This window comes from Gymnodraco acuticeps, unplaced genomic scaffold, assembly GCF_902827175.1.
Source record: "Gymnodraco acuticeps unplaced genomic scaffold, fGymAcu1.1, whole genome shotgun sequence".
NCBI lineage: Eukaryota > Metazoa > Chordata > Actinopteri > Perciformes > Bathydraconidae > Gymnodraco > Gymnodraco acuticeps.
Genome location: NW_022990334.1, coordinates 1,114,165 through 1,131,490, shown reverse-complemented (window position 1 = coordinate 1,131,490; position 17,326 = coordinate 1,114,165). Strand labels below are relative to the sequence as shown.

The window sequence follows — 17,326 nt, the reverse complement described above, 5'->3', positions numbered from 1 at the left end:
AAATGTTCCTAAAGCCCAGAATGATCAACCTGAGAATAAAATGGGTCTGTTTTACAGGTCGGTCTTCCAGTTTCCAAGATGTTTTCTAGAAACAATAATGTAATGTCATACTAAAGTGAAGATAGATATTGTTCACCAGAAACACTTGCCTTTGTTTTTTAAATACATTTAGAACTTTCTGTCTTTTAGTCTTATCTAGCAAAGAATTAAACACACAGTATTAAGTTTCCCACATTTTCTTCACAAAGGTTGCCTAATCACTTGTGTGAATTAATTAGTCAGGAAAGTCATGAATGTTTCAATAGTTAATTCATCACAAAATGTTCAAGCAAAATGTAAGCATCCAAGGAAAAACATTATTTCCAGCATCTCACATTAAAAGGTTTGCAACGCTTATCTGTCTTAAATATGTAATTTAGAACTCAATATCTTCTGAGTTCAGATTAATTGATAATTAAAATAATCAGTAGTAGCACTACGTGTGTTTAAAGCAGCAATTGTTTCTATAAAATGTAACTGTTCCTTATAATTAGCGATTAGTGACCTCCTAAATACAACAGATACAAAATCACAAAACTCTTGATGCTGCATATATAAGTTAAACTGATGTCTTCTAAATAAGAGAAACTTGGAATAATTCTATATCAAATAGTAGATTTCACTGGAATACATGTATTTAAAAATATATATACAGTTTATTTGCGGTATCCTTCCAAAAAATAATGTAATGCTCACATGAATAGTGTATCATCAGTGTTGAGTGTCGATAGTAACAATCATCATCTATTTAAGGTAGTCTTTGAGATATAAAATTGCACACAGTGGCTCTTTTCCTCTCCTTGTCTTCTATCGCCTCCTCACTAGAAATATTTATTTACAATGCCTGAAGGGTCAGGTCAAACACAGGAAGCCGAGCTGATTGGTTCTACTCGGATATCGATGGGCATGTGTGACCAATCGCTGCTACCCAGGGCTTTCCTCAGGCTGCATCTGCTGCCGCTGAGTGTGTGTCTAATCGTTCCACCCCAAGGCTTTCCCCAGTTTCCACTCACCTCTTGACCATTGCTTCCTGTCAGTGTTAACGCCGCTTTTAATCAGTTTTACTGTCTCATGCACACACATACACACACGCGCCCACACAGCTGGCCCTATCCATCCCTGCTCTTCATAGCACGCTTCATTAAGATCTAACCAATATCCTGCTCGCACCGTCACAACCTCTGTCGCACACAAACACACACCTGATCCTGCCAACCCTCCACATGACCCTCGCCTCACCCAGCCTGATATCCCTTACATTCACACAAGCCGTGAACATGGACATGTAGCCTTGTCTATTTCTCTTTATTGAGGCTGTCTGCCAGTCATTGTGTCTACATACACGGAAACACACACACACACACACACACACACACACACACGCACACACACACACACACACACACACACACACACACACACACACACACACACACACACACATGCTTCCTTATCACATTATAATTCATATCCTTACATAGGCAACTGTTGTCTCAGGCTGAATCAAACCAATTAAAGTTATCATTTATCCCCTGTGCTTCAAAACTGTAAAGAACATGCATTTTCTTATTTTGCTATGCTAGGACTCTTCAGCTGCACCGCTAGCTCAGTTAAAGCAGTTGTCCATCAAAATAGTTTTTGATGAATGTCAGGTAACAATGTTGGTAATTCCTTCATGTTCCATCTTGTGCCTTTATCAAAGTTAACTTGCAGAATTATTGACTTCCCATAAACCTCAGCTGTATTTGATGTTTGGTTCAAATTAGCAAATGTTAGCATGCTAACACTAAGCCACGACAAATACTTGTTTTTAGCCTAGCAAAGTCCCAAAAAGGCTGTTTGCTAAATTTGTTGAGGCAGCCAATTAAAAAAAAAAAGTAAACTGTCAATGATGGTATAAAACTTGTAAATTACATACATTTGTTAGAGGTCCAGTACATAAGGAGACATTGTTGAAACACCAACCCAGTCTCACGGCATTTCGTGTTAGTCACGAAAGGAATCTATTGATTCGTGTTCACCAACACGATTTCCCCATTTTTTTCGTGTCACATACGGAACGATTTTAAAAGCAATGTAAACAATAACAAATTAGAAGGAAAAAAAGATTTAAAAATACAGATTTCAGTATTCTGAGGCTCTGAGCCCAATTTATTTTCCTCACGGATTGCAAAACATTATACAATTATTATATTATAGCCTACAATTTAAAATAAAAACAAGACCCTACCGGACAAAAAGACGTGGTGCAGGCACGAAACACTCTACCAATAGAAATACATTGCTTTTAAAATCGTTCTGTGTGACATGAAAAAAATGGGGAAATCGTGTTGGTGAACACGAATCAATAGATTAAATGTCGTGACTATTACACAAAATGCCGTGAAACTGGGTTGGAAACACACACCGACCAACAGCACGATCTCCCTACAGGCCATAATTCAAATGATCACAGCTAAATCAGTGGAGGTTGTATTAAGTCTCTTGTTATAACCTACAAACTTTCCCCTTTTCACATTAACATGCCATAACAGTGTGTCACACTTGTGCTGGTTTTGTAAATTCATTTTGGATTAGGCAGTTGAAGTTGAAGGGATTAATAAAGCTTTACTCAGTGCTTGATGACAGGATGATAATGAGAGAAACAGGAAGAGAGGAAATCTATGAACTGTATTTATACCTCTGGACCTTCATTATTATTATGGACGTGAGAGAGTAATGTGTGTGCGTGGAGTAATCTGTTAGGAGTGTGTGTGTGTGTGTGTGTGTGTGTGTGTGTGTGTGTGTGTGTGTGTGTGTGTGTGTGTGTGTGTGTGTGTGTGTGTGTGTGTGTGTGTGTGTGTGTGTTGTGCATATGGTAAAACACTCTGCAGGTCTGCTGTTAGTCACACTCCCGCGTCTCAAATTGAATTAGCGTTGACAGCGCACAGCACCAGCCGCGTGTATGTGTGTGTGTAATGGGGGCACTAGCTGTTGGCAAGTCGTGTGTGTGTGTGTGTGTGAAACAGAAGAGAAACAGGGCCTTCCCCCCTGAAATCAATTAAGCGAGTATAGGTCTGTAGTGGTGGGGGTGATGGGGGGCACATCCTGTAGAGGGCAGCCAGACAGACAGCACCATCTGGGGCAGCAGGCGGGTCGACCCTCGGGTTGAGACATGAAAGAGGGATAAGAGGAGAGGGGAGAACACGCCGGCGCTAAATCACTCTTTTCTCTCCCCCCCCTGCCCCTCATCTGCCATCCGATACATCAGCCACGGAGCATCATTCTCCCTCCATCACTCTCCTTATTCTCCACTCTGTCCCAGGAGTGATAACCTGTCATACACAGGAAGCAAAAAGAGGTAAAAACCATCTATCCCACTGTCAGAGATAGGGGCAAAGAGAAAAAGAATATCTCACATCTCTTGTTCCAAAAAGGGTTGATTTATGGGTCTACATTTAATAAAAACCAATTCCTCTCTTTGGCTTTCTTATTCTCTCACTTACACACACAGGCACCTGTAGGATCCCCCTCAGCTCCATTAGACGGGAGGGAATTAGCATACCTACACACTCTTTAGGGGGGAGGGAAGGTCGTGTGTGATGGACAGCCGGGGTCAGAGTGTGCGTTGTGTTGGTTGGTCCTAAGCTGAGTGCTGACAGCCCTCTTCCAGCCACCCTCAAACACACAGATCCATTGATGAAAAACAATCGGCTTTAAAATAAAAGGTTAAAGTAATGTAATTACATCAAGAGGCCGTGGAAAGACAAGAGCATTCGTGTCACTGTGGCTGTAATAAAGACAAATTCATGGTGTATTCAATATATATACTTAATGCTTAGGTTATTATATGAGTAAAGGAATAAGAAATTAGGTCCTTCAATCAAGTAAATGTAAAATACTGAGTGAGTCATTGTTGTCAATAAATAGTGTGGGGTTCATTTTAAACGTCGTACGCAGTGTTATGCAGGTTTTCATATGTTCACTATGTATATGTATCAAAACATCCATTTCCTTTTCAAAGTATTTCTATATTATCAAAATGTTGCTGTCAGAAGAAAAGCATGTCCTTTCAAATGAGGGTTTAGAATGTTCAAGGAAAACCTTTTGATTTTTACAGGAAAATTGAATAGATTTAGAACATTTTAAACTTAAGGCGAGACACCCCAGGTGAATAGGGTAATTTTTTTAACTTAAAGGCATCAGCTAGAAATTTCTCCAGTTAATTACTTACAATAAGGCAATTGTCTTTTGTATTACAAGTTTTCTGAAATAGCATGTTTAAATATGCAAATGAACCATTATCTCATTAAATATGCACATATTTTAACACATTTCAGGAATCGAAATCTGAACTTTGGATATAGCCAGATTCAAAATTATTGTTTCATTTTGTAGTCATATTAGTATCTAAGGCTTTTACAGAAGGGATATTTGATATCTCTTTTTATCATTCCATAAATCAGAAAATACTGTCAACAGCCCTAAAATATCCATTTTCGCCATGTTTTTAGGTATACAATGTTGTATAATTCAGGCTATGAATTATATATGAACAAACCCTTCTGTAAAAGCCTTCATAATATTGATAGGAATATAACTGGAAGGTTTGGTGTATCTACGTGCTACTGAAGTTGAAATTTCGAACTCAGAGTAGGAGAAAAAACTCATTTTGAGAAAACGACCTTTAAAGATTGCAGTGAGGCGCTAGCTAAACCCTCCTGTTCTTTGGATGACAGCTTGCGCATCAACGCACTTCGTGAAGGTATTTCATGTTCAGGGTCATTTTTTTTTTTATAACCTTGCTTCGTGCAAGTGACAATTGTTGTCGTCTTCTCTGTGAACGTTTTTTTCGCCGTTCTTTTGGCATTTTGAGATTTCAATTTCTAGCTGAAAGCTAACCAGGAAGTGTTTTAGCACACCACGTGACGCATCTGAACGAATCACGTTGTCAGAAATTGACACCAGCCAATGAGATTTCGTTTCTTGGTTTAAGACCCCTTTGTGCTTTCACGATTGGTTGCTGATACAAAGGAAATGACCATATTTGGATCCGATGAGATTGTGCAGGAGAGACACAGCTTTCCAGCGATACCTCTGTTGACATGGTGCATACAGCGGTCGCGGTACTTTATGTTACGTTAGAATGCTAACTTTTGGTGAATTTAGGAGAAATCTACAGACGCAAATAGACAAACTATAGTAAAATAAACACTTAAATGTGTATTTTGTACGTTTTCCTTCCAAAAGCCTGAAAGAAAACATGTTATGGAATCAAAATAGCACAAAATCTCCAAATTGACCAGTACTTGAAAAACGATGTTTTTGCCTGCCGTGTCTCGCCTTAAGATAAAAAACAAAATAGAAACACTACTTATAAACTATTTGATTATCTTAATTTACGTTCACAGAAAGTACACATTAAGCAGAATGCCCCTTGTCGATGTTATATTATTATATCATTATTATCATGATTTCAGATGGGTTAATATGTAAGCTGTACTTTAAAAGTATAGTAAATTCGAGTACAGTAGATCCAACTTTAACTGCTTCATACTATTTCTCTCCCTCTACATTTGATTTATAAGCACAAAAAGTGCTACAAAATTAAAAAGGGTGAAACAAAACAACAAAAACAATAAAAACTATTAAAACAACAGAATAAAAGCAGTGACATTTATGCCGGCATGGCATAATGTGGGGGTTTTACAAATCTAGTTAATGGCTATTCTAAAAAGTTGCGTTTTTAGGCCTTTTGTTGGTTTAATCTTAAATCACTGCATTTTATGTTATATCCCAACCATATATTTTCGTACGTAAAATCTAGTCACTTTTGTGGGTAATTAGAGGTAGTGAAAGTACAATATTTACTTCTCTGTAACGTGGCAAATTAGAAAGTATCATAGCATTGAAAAACCTCCAAACCGTTCTTATGTACATCAATTGAGTAAAGGTACCTACTGTATTACTTTACACCCCGTAGTGCACCAGTGCTTTGTTTATTAAACTAATCAGAGACGTGCCCTTAATGAATGAACTTGCAGCACTGCTGAGTGTTCAAATCACTTGAACGAGGGGGAAAGGTGTAAATGGTGAGGTGAGGCGTGAGGGAAGTGCGAGAGCTGTTTCGGTCATTAACACTTCCTCTGATGAATTGCACAAGTGTGAGGCACACAGATGGAGCGCTCAGAGGAAACCCCAAAACACACACACAAACACAGAAAACAAGCAGACCAGGTGCCCGGACACATGTTAAAGCCGTTTGTCCTCCACTCATTTGACCTCTGCTCCTGGAAGACAGGGGCCTGTCAGGGAGCACATGCCTATGCAACACCCGGGTGACCCCATGTCCTGCACACACTCGTGGCGATGCTGCAAGCTACACACACACACACACACACACACACACACACACACACACACACACACACACACACACACACACACACACACACACACACACACACACACACACAAACACACACACACACACACACACACACACACACACACACACACACACACACACACACACACACACACACACATACACACACACACACACACACACACACACCCACACACACACACACACACACACACACACACACACACACACACACACACACACACACACACACACACACACATGCTTATTAAAAAGCATTTTGAGCTAATCCTGCAAGATCACAACAGAGGATATTAGCCCATATTTAAAACGTGTTGATGTTTCTAGCAGTAGATTCCCAAAAATTGGCAAGAGAATTATAACAAAAAGGAAAACAGTGAAGGGACGGGACGAGAGGAATTTCACTGTCCAAGAGAAAAGTTTGACGGATCATAATATGCCTGCTTGATAGCGTAGTACAAGAGCGCTTAATCACTGTTAAACTGCCCTTGCTTTTCACATTACTCACTCTGTGTAATTCAATTTCAGCCACAGCTGGTTTCACTTTCAACTTTACAGCTGAGTTTAGTCACATCCCATAATCTGAGCTGATAAATAACTAGCTTTTTATTGAGTTTGCTGAGAAAACAGCGTCCAGTATAAACCCTCGCAGAGCCAAACGCGAGCGAGGCTGGAGGGCACAATGCTGGACGTGCAAACATCTGTGTGTGTGTGTGTGTGTGTGTGTGTGTGTGTGTGTGTGTGTGTGTGTGTGTGTGTGTGTGTGTGTGTGTGTGTGTGTGTTTGTGTGTGTGTGTGTGTGTGTGTGTGTGTGTGTGTATGCACTATTAATAGGAGATAACTGATGTAGCCTAGCTATATAATTGTGTGCGTAAATTAATCTAATCAAGGCAGAGTATATTTACACGTCCTGTCTCTCTGCCGGACTTCTCTCCTGTTTCAGGATGCCATTTCACATGATTGGAAACAAATGACTTCAGGGTCAGATTTCTCTCCCTTTACTGCCTGTCAATCATCGTCAAACGGCCCAGAACGTCCCAGCTTGTGTTATTCTTAAAAAGTCGAATCAGCACAGTTTCCATGTTATTCCTGCAGCCACTTTCATGAGGATTATGTCGACACATTATCAAGCAAATTGATGATGTGATGGGACGAACAGGTTAATCATCGACAGGCTGGTAAAAGGTTAACTCAACAGTGCTGTTCAACAAGTCAAACAAATGTGAAGAAAAGAAAGGTCAGTATGAAATATAAATAATCTTATAATGTAACATTTACAAACTTAATTTTTAAAACTTATGACAACATAGCCTACAAGTTATTAAATAAATAAATAGTGTATATAATTTCCTGCCGAGAGTTGTGTTTGAATATTGATACTTATTCATGGTTGTTAATCATGAGGGTTATATCCGGGATGCTAGTTAGTTTAGCCTAGCATAAAAGATATAAACTGGGTTAAAGAGCTAGCCTAAATCTGTCACAGACCTAGCACAGCCATGCTAGTTTCCCCGTCTTCAGTCTTTATGCTATGTTAAACTAATGGGCTGCTAGCTGTAGCTTCATATTTAGACTAGCTATAAATATTAGAGTTGTATCATTCTTCTTAACTAACTTTACGCAAAAAAGTGTCAAACCATTTTTTTTTACTAAAAAAGACTGTTGAAATTTGCGTTAAGCGAGCTACATTTGTTACAAAATGTTAGCATGTGTAGATGTTGTACTGCAACCATAGCATAGCTGTATTTACAAATTGTACACACATACACTACCAATGACAGGTACTGGGGTCTTTACGCCATGTTATGTGTGTTTCTGTGTCACTCTATGGAGAGCAGCAGGTGAGTTGAGCTCTCCTGGTATGAAAGCAAACAGCCTAATTGAAATATCAGGAATTAGTCAGGAGTTTAAAATGATTGTCCAATATAGCCGAACATGGAAATGACAGACAGTATCAAATAACCCGCACAGATTATGTGTGTACAGACAAAGGGCAGGCTGTTTGATAGCAGCGCACCTGACTGCCTGCTGAAACAAGGGGCCATCCCCTGCCTCCTGAGTTCCTCAATTAACTCCTTCCTGCTATTTCCATGTCCAGCGCGCATTAGCTCACTGCCATGCTCCGCCATGACAAGTAAATTGCTGTTTGGTTATGACCGTTTGTCGGGAAACAGGCCATTTCCCCCCGCTTTGCCTAAACCGCTGTTCCTCGCTATGCGTAAAGAGGAGGGAGGGAGGGATGGTGCAGGGTTTTGAGTCGGAGTTGAAGGCAGGAATTATCACATCAGCGGCTGAACGGGCGTGCCCCCTTTGGTATGGATAAAAAAACACACAGCGTTATGTTGGCCCACAGTAGGTTTTCATTCTCTGCTCCTCACTGGGATCTCTGAAAGCCTTCCACATGTCTTCACACAGCAGTATCGATTTACTGTTGATCCTGGAACAATGTTACAACCATGATTACAATAATGATGACATGGCTGCAAGGAGCCTTCTTCCAGCCTGCGCCTAATAAAGGCCTATATAGAATAACCCTTTCACCTCCATGCGTCCCTGATTAGTCCTGTTATTGGTAATAAGTACAGGAATGGAAACTGGCTGCCTGAAACCTGGCAGCTGTTGTTCTTCCCCCTAAAAATCACAGATCCTGATGAGCTCATATTATTAGTCAAGGGTGGCCAAGCCTGACACTGAGATTCAGTTTAGAGCTCACAAAACACAACGTGTTTCCATGTCCTAGAACAGTGCATAATAATAATTTTGCATAAGTTCTTGTTAAAAAAGCAGTGTGTTTCTGTTCTTCTTTGAAAAACGCTGAATATGCATGTGAGTACAACCGGAAAAAATTATCGAAAAGTGTTTCCCCTTTGTTCGTGCGGAAAAAGAAGATTTTTGAAAAGGCTGGTGTGTGTGATCAAAACAAATAAAATAAAATGTAAAATACTTTAATAGGCACATATGGTCAGCTTAACAGTCATTCATTCATATTTATATTACATACCTCAGGTTCTGACGCCCTTTAGTTACAGCATGTGAATTAGTTATGGGGGAAAAAAAGGGATCTGCCCTGCGGTATAAACAAACTGTCCCGAATAAAAATCTACACCCTGTCTACATTTGTGTTCACTATGGGCTTTTTGGCTGGTGTGAACAGTGGAGAGGAAGCAACATGATCTGCTTCAGGATCAGTTCTTGTGTAAGTCCAACACGGCATACAAAACTGTTTATTGCTCCTCTGAGTCCTTCTCGAATGGAGCATAAGGCCTCTCTGTGTTGTTGCAATAAGCTCTGGCTCCTAACACTCAATGGGCCGGAGCCTGAAAGTGCGGTCCAGCTGTCAGAGGCAGTGGTTGGTGGTCGGGTGCCACGGAGACGGGCGCAGCAGACAGTCTGTGGTGTCTTCGGCTAGTTTGGCGTGCCGGGAAAGAGCTGTGAGTTGGGGGTTCAGGGGGAAGCTGTAGCGGTAGAAACAGTAAGGGCCTGCAGTGTCAGAGAGATGAGGGAGCAGAGAAGGCCCGTGAGGACCAAAGGGGCCGTGGAGGGGGAAGAGGCTCCCCGGACATGGGTCCCTACATTGGAGAGGTTTCTTTGGCTGAAGCGCTGAGAAGAAAGGAAGGTCTGGTAGTGGGGGCAGGCCTCTCAGTCTGTCTACTCCCAGGGAGGAGAAGGCCCTACTGGGCAGCGGAGAGGCCGTGGAGGTCTTTCCGTAGAGAGGCAGAGTGAGGGTGTGGAGAGCGGCATCATGGCAGGAGCGCGCAGAGACGGAGAACGGGTGTAGGGGAGAAGAAGAGGAGAGGGGGAGAAGAGTCTTTATACTGCTGGTCGGCGACCCCGAGCTCCCTGTCGAGATAAAAAAAAAAAAACATGTCAGAAACTTGAATCACAAAGAGAAAAACGGTAGCAGAGTGTCACTAGGAAAGTGAACTGAGTATATGACTGTGATAAATGGGCATTTCCCTTAGATATCAGGACTGCTGAAATCCTACACATCCTCCGTCGTAGCCTGAAACCCACCTGCTTCGACTGTATCAAGGCCATTTAAACCCAATATCCCCCAAAAAGTACTTAAAAAGGATCGGCTTATTTGATTTCTTTCTGAGTGCATATCTTTATGGTTGATTGGACTTTTTGTAATGAATAGTCAGTTAAAGTGACTAATTCATCTCGTATCGTGCCTAACTCTAGAAAATCACAATTTATTGGGAATGAAATTAATCTGACGATGCTCTGGTTACAAATAAGACAAAATGTGTAGTTCACAACAATGAAGTATTTCATATACATTTGATTTTCTTTTCACAAAAAAAATAAAATGTAATGCCCTTTTAAAGTAAAGTAGGCGGCAGAGGTCACAAAAACAGAGGTTTATTCATCTCGTTTTGTGTTTAACAGTGGATCATAACTCCAATTAAAAATGTGACAAATTTTTGTTATGGATGTCAGTTACTGAAATGACCAAAATGTGGCCTGAACATATTAGGTAATGCTTGTTTTTAGCCTAGCCGATTGACATTTGCTACTGAAGCACTACACTACCGTCCAATTAGGAGAATTGTGTACAAAACAGCGCACCTAAGAGAGGTCATACAGCACTTAAATATTAGGCTGGTTCAATTGTACGGAGATTGGATGTAGACATAGACATATAGATACACCCAAACACTATGAGCCCCCCCCTCCCCCTATATAACACCTGGCGAAGGTAATAAGAGCTGCAGCACAGTACCTTGGAGCTGTATGGTGAACGGCTTGAAGTCCAAGCTGAGAGGGCCTCTCCAGGGATAGGACTCCAAAAGGCCATCCAACACTCCCCTGCACACACAAACACACATGTCCTGTAAAAGCACTGCAACGTGTTATTCCAGGTATTTAAATATTGCTTTTGAGAGGTGTGAAATTCAGCACTACACATTTCAGCTTCATTGGAAGGTTTTACATGGTTTCGAATGTCGGCGGTTAAACCTCCAATCCCTCTCGGGTCCACTTTCTGAATTAAAACAAAAAGTGTGGATGGTTGGTGAGGTTTTACCATACCTATTCCTTCCTGGATCTCTGAAGCCCTTGGCGAACGGGTTCCTGTCGATCTTCAGTTTTGTGATCTTGCCCGGGAAAGAAGAACATGGGTTAGAGTGGACGTGTCAGCCGCTGACGTGTTAAGCCAACAATGAGCTCAGCTTTTACAACAGCATGGAGAGTGGCAGGGCTCCCCCCTCTGGGACTGCATCTCCCAGCAGCACCCAGGGCGATCAGCCATGTCAAACAGGGTTCTTGGAGGTCGTACGGTTTTATTTGGTGCTTTAATGGGCTGCGGACTCCAGCAGTGGGCCCGGTCACAGCTTGTTATTGAGTTTCTGTAATAATACGTTCGCTGATCGTAAAATGAGCCCTGATGAAAAGAGCTGGCAGTCCCCGCGGACGCCTTGGTTACTGGAGGAGCCGCGGCCAACAGTGGGGTCAGATCCCCTGCACGGGAACACACGCCCGCTACGAGGAACTGAAAATCAAGACACTGCAACTCAAGATTTATCTGAGAGCACAGTGTTTTTGAGCTGTATTTGGCTCATTGAAGGACACTACAGCCACTTTTGGCATGGCCATGGCCATGTGTTGCTTTCTGGCACGTAAAAGGTGTAGGATGGGATTTTGTTGCATGGTTCTACAGAAACAGAAACAAATTCTGCTGTTTAAAACCAAACATTTCCAATATATCCCATTCTTCTCTGTTTCAGCTGCCGTTTCAAATCCATAGTGTGTGCTACATGTTTGGCTGTTCTCGTTTCAGTGGTTGCTACCTGTTGGTTCTGGTAGGCTGTGACTGTGGTGAACTCCGTTTCAGGGAAGGAGAAGCTGTGCACTCCCTCAACAGGCAGCGATTGGATCTGCGACAGGTCCATGCGAGGGTCGTGCCGGATGACGTGCACACGTGGCTTGTATTTGTGCATCGACTGGAGAATGATCTGGATTGAGAGATAAAATGACACTTGGATGAACCTCTATTATATCACTATCTCTAAGAGAAGCAACATTAAAATAGATATATAGGGCTGCAAGGTTCACTTCATTCTTATTTATTTCAAGATTATTTTGTATTAACTAATTAAACTTTTTTTATAAAATGTTTCAGACAATCGTGAAATATATCAAAGAATTGTAAAAAAATAACTGCAAAAATAATATGTCATTAAATTGCTCTTTTGGTCCAAGGATGTGTCCAAAAGATTTCCAATTTATTTCACACATTAGACAGAGAAAATAAATCATTGTTGAGAGTCTAGCATCCGAGAGCATTTTGGCTTGAACAATGTCACCATTAAGCTCTATAAAAAAGTAATCCAAATTATATTTAAAGTTAATATTGCAATAGAATTAGAATTTATTTTCACAACAAGCTATGTAAACTAAAACCACACAATGTTAACTTGCAAAAAAGCAGTAGATGGCTGTTACGTTCGTAAAACTAGTGGAGAATCTTTTTAATATGCTTTTCTTATAATAAAAAAATTAAATAATGTGCACATTAGTGCATTATACAAATATTTAACAGATTACTTTTTCATAAATCTCCTCATTCTCATTTTGCATATTGTAGATTTGTTTTATTATAATAAACAGCCAAAGTTGAATAAAGAAATTAACAGTTTGACCACTTTCAAGTTGGTAAGTAAAAAAATCTAAGGTTTTTCCTGGGGTTTACCTGAGATGTAAACACTGATGTAGGGTTTCAAGGGACAAAGTATTTTTTTCCAAAATACATAAAGCAGATACACTTCAAAATGTAATGCCAAACAGCTCTAAATATGTACTACAATCAACACAATATTAGTGTTTAAAAGTAGTGATGGTTCCAGAGAGGCGGTGCGGTGAACTGACCACAGCTTCACACGAGATTCTGAGGCTGTTTCTACACTTTCTACTCCTCCAGAAAAAAGAATCGCCTAAACACACCAATTCCAGTGTGGTTTTATAAACACGGGGATCAAGTAAAAATCCACCTACAGCCTCTCCAGTCACCACATCTGTCACATCTGCACATCAGTTAATCTTTACAGGAAGTTCTGCAGCGGAGAAGGATTTCCACTTCCTTTATCCCTAAAAACACACTGGCTCTCAATGTGGAACCAGCCAGTATGGCACTATGGTTAAATATGTGACAGCAACCAAATTACAAAAATAAAACCCATTTACATATAACAAGATCTCTCATAGATTAATGAAGAAATATAAAGTTATATCTGGGTTTTGAAAAAGTTAAATATCGATCCCAGGACATTTATCAATCAGAATATTTTATTTAGCCTGGGTGAAATTAGGTCTTGTGACAGTTTCCACAATACACAATGAAAAAATACATTTATAAATAAAGGATAACAAATAGAATTAAACAAATATTAAGTAAAAATGTGCAATTAAAAGAAAAAAAAGAGTAGAAGAAATGTAAATGGTCTGATCTACATGATTTATATCTGTTATTAGGTGATACTGCGCATGCTCAGATGGGTTACCTACATGCCCCTTATCGTCCATCTCGTTGTTGGTGAGTTTGACCCGGTCGAAGCTGATCACCTGACGCATCCACGTCTCTCCCGCGCACGGGGAGTCCGGGTGCACGTAGAGCCGCGGGGAGATGCAGGAGTGGTCCGTGTTTCCCGCCACCATCCACTGCGAGCTGTGGTACACATACCTGCCCGGATACATGCGTGTTAGTACGTAAACCAGAGACACTGAGGGAGTTCAGGTAATAAAATACACACCTGTAGCGTTTGGAATCCACAGGCATGACGTCCATCGCGATGTAGTACTGCTGGCCCGGGTCCAGGTTGCGCACTTTGACGCGCACAGAGGGGAACATTCTCCTAACGCGAGAAGACGAAATCATTTTTTTAATTTATTGAATATTTTCTACTCAAGAGGATATTTAGCCGTCCTGTATTTTACATTATCACGCAAACAGATCAGATACTTTAGGAAAAGGACCTCACGGCCAAGTTCAGAGGAGAGCTCAGGGTCCTCGAGGGGCCATGAGGGCACATTCACTGCGGAGATTTATAGCGCGTGTTCCCCGTAATAGAATAAACGGAACTTAGATTTCAGCAGGTAGTTATGTCCCTATAATTCATACCTGGAAGAGGTAAAAAAAAAAAAAAACCTATCAAATACATTTCTTTAAACTGAAACATAACATAACATCTGTCACGGTTGCATAATATAATTGATAGTTATGGATCCTTATTTAAAAAATAAATAAATGTGTCCATGACGACGAGAAATGTGCGTTTAATTTAATCCAATACAATTTAATAATTCAAAAAAACCTATAAATATACATCACATGGTATATAATGTGCACTATTTTTTTAAATTCTAAAATATTAGCTTTTTATAGACCATGAGATTATAAATTGCTTGTATTTATACAAATGAAAACGGTTGCAGGATAACATAGCTATAATACCAGAACTGGTGATAAGCCTTTATTTCTTTTTGTATTAAGATGCTGACTTCTGATTGGCTGTTCACAGCCGTTCTCCATGTGACCGCAGAAAAGTTCTTGTAAATGTTATAATATGCATCTTATCACTGATAATGACCTATCATGCTTTTATTGCATGTATAACTGACTTGAACACGGAAACTAAAATGAAATAAGATAATACGTTTGATATTAAAATACTTGTATTTAAATAAGGTCATCTCCGTTTAAAAAGTAAGGGCCTGGAAGCCAGATCTTATTGTATGTTATTAAAGTTAATTTGGATTCGTTTTCGTATCATATTGAACGAAACTATCGAACATTTTAATAGTAAAAGACCCAACACTAAATCTCATTAAATTATCTATTACTTTTGTGTAGTTTTTACATTTAAAAGTGTAAATAAATAGAGAAAATGCCTGTTCCCACGACCGCGGGTATATAGGCCAAATACGTTTGAAAGTGTTGCAGGATAGAATAAAGGCACCGGAGGCCACTGTTTACAGCAAAACACCATACTACTGGAGCTCTTTAAAGTGCTCTTTCTCATCCAGATGTTGTACCTGCCAGCTTTGGTGATGATCATCTCGGTTCCGATCTCATAGAACCTCTTCCACAGCTCGGAGCCCTGCAGATCCACCCGGACCTCTCTGTCCGGGAGGAGGTCGCTCTCCTTGGGCTTGCTCTCCTCTACACCGGGGTCAGCCTCCTCGGCCCCGGACCTGACAGGCTGTCTCTCTGGGACACAGGAAGTGTCCTCTGCCCTCCTCGGAGTTGATGAACCGGCTTTCTTCATCTGACTGACAGGATATTCGTTCAGGCCTATACAAAGGGGCAAAGACTATGGTGAGTGAGGAGAGAAACAAATCCTATTGAGGCTGTGTTTTCCAAAATCATTTAGAAGTCAACTTAAAAGTTAACAGTTTTCCTATTTATTAGAAAAAGCTGCAACTAATAGTCCTTTAAAGTGACAGACCGTGGCTTAATTTGACAAGAAGAAGAAAGAAGAGTATTAGCAAAAAATGGCCCCTCTCGATAAACAATGAATTTGTAGCTGATACAATTAAAGAATAGGCCTACTTGTATATATACAATTAAATTGTCAAAGAGTAATCAACGGATGTGTCTGAAGCAAAGTAACAAAGATTGTGTTATCGTTTCATGCTGTGCGTAAAATGCGTAAAGGTGTTCGAAAAATCCGGCAGTCCTTGGCTCACCGGTGAAGGTGCTCGTCTCGCTGCCGGTGTCTGCAGCTGAACTTGACTCATCCGACACTTTCATCCTCTTACAGGGTTTCCCGACCAGCGCCTCCACAGAGAACGCGTGAGCCCGGGAACTCAGACCCTGCATCTTGGCGAAAGATCCCGTCTTTCTGCGACTCGTATATCCGTCTGATCTGGGATTGTGTTCCGCACAAGTTTCAGAGTCCCAGCGCATTCAGGACGGGGTAGAACAGGCAGCAGCAGCACCTCAGGGAGCCCCTCTTCTCTCACGGCGGCTCCGTGACGCTGCGTAATTGATCCGGTGCCTTCCCCTGTGTTCTCCGAGACGCGCGCCTTCATCCAAAATCCTTGATTATTGGAACGCCTCTCCTCCTCACTACAATATTTCCCCTTCTCCCCCCTTAATCCGTTTCTGTGTCTCCCCTTTCCTCTCTGCCTCACAGAGGGCTTGTTCCTCTGGTTCCCCTCTGCGCGTCACAGAGAGGGAGGGAAGAGCGCAGCGTGCACTCTTCATGGGCCTGCGCTACAAAAAACCTACATCCTAATGCTTATCCCGGCCTAAAATAATACTGTTGTCTCAACATTAGAGTTAAATGTTAGTGAAAAAGTGAAAAAATAAACAAATGTCCTCTTAAAATAAATCACTTTTTGGAAACGTCACTACCTTGAAACACCTGTTGATCACTTTATCAGTATCAACAGGTGGCAAATAAAGTGAATGTGCAACGTTAAAGTTAAATTGTCCAATCAATTATTATGTCCCCACAGTTTAAGAAAAAAACGACACTCAGTAAATAGCCTACTTGACTTTTTTTCAAGTGTTCATTGGTGTCAGTGGCATTGGAGCTTCCAATACAAGCAGCAGCATCTTTACGCACGGTGCCACTGGTAAAACAATTATGGCTGAATGGTAAAAATTGGGCTTTTTTCTTTAGATTTATTGAATTATGTAGCCTAATATAATGCAGATTTAGTGGATTCCAAATTTGAAATGTGACAGATGAAAAATAGCCATATATATTATTGACGAAACAGCATAAACAGAGGATCTAAGCTTCCAATGTGATCAAAATGTCAGTTTTTTCTGATTGACTTCCGTGTTGTCCATATTGCTTCCTTTAAACATCCGATGGATAAATAGATTGAGCATTGAGCAGCGCCGGAGGGGGACCCGAGGCGCACATATTTAAGTAGGCTATTTTAATT

At 40.7% G+C, this 17,326-nt stretch overlaps 1 protein-coding gene across 1 annotated transcript; it reads right to left on the bottom strand.

Annotated features, from left to right (window-relative positions):
* Positions 1-9,386: 9,386 nt before the first annotated feature.
* tbx22 (T-box transcription factor 22) lies at positions 9,387-16,384 on the bottom strand. Its single transcript, XM_034223274.1, has 8 exons — positions 16,115-16,384; positions 15,461-15,719; positions 14,179-14,280; positions 13,934-14,108; positions 12,220-12,384; positions 11,462-11,526; positions 11,154-11,239; positions 9,387-10,267 (listed from the first exon to the last, which is right to left on the bottom strand). The coding sequence occupies exons 1-8, from the start codon at positions 16,332-16,334 to the stop codon at positions 9,765-9,767; spliced, it is 1,575 nt and encodes a 524-aa protein (XP_034079165.1). The 5' UTR covers positions 16,335-16,384; the 3' UTR covers positions 9,387-9,764.
* Positions 16,385-17,326: the final 942 nt, after the last annotated feature.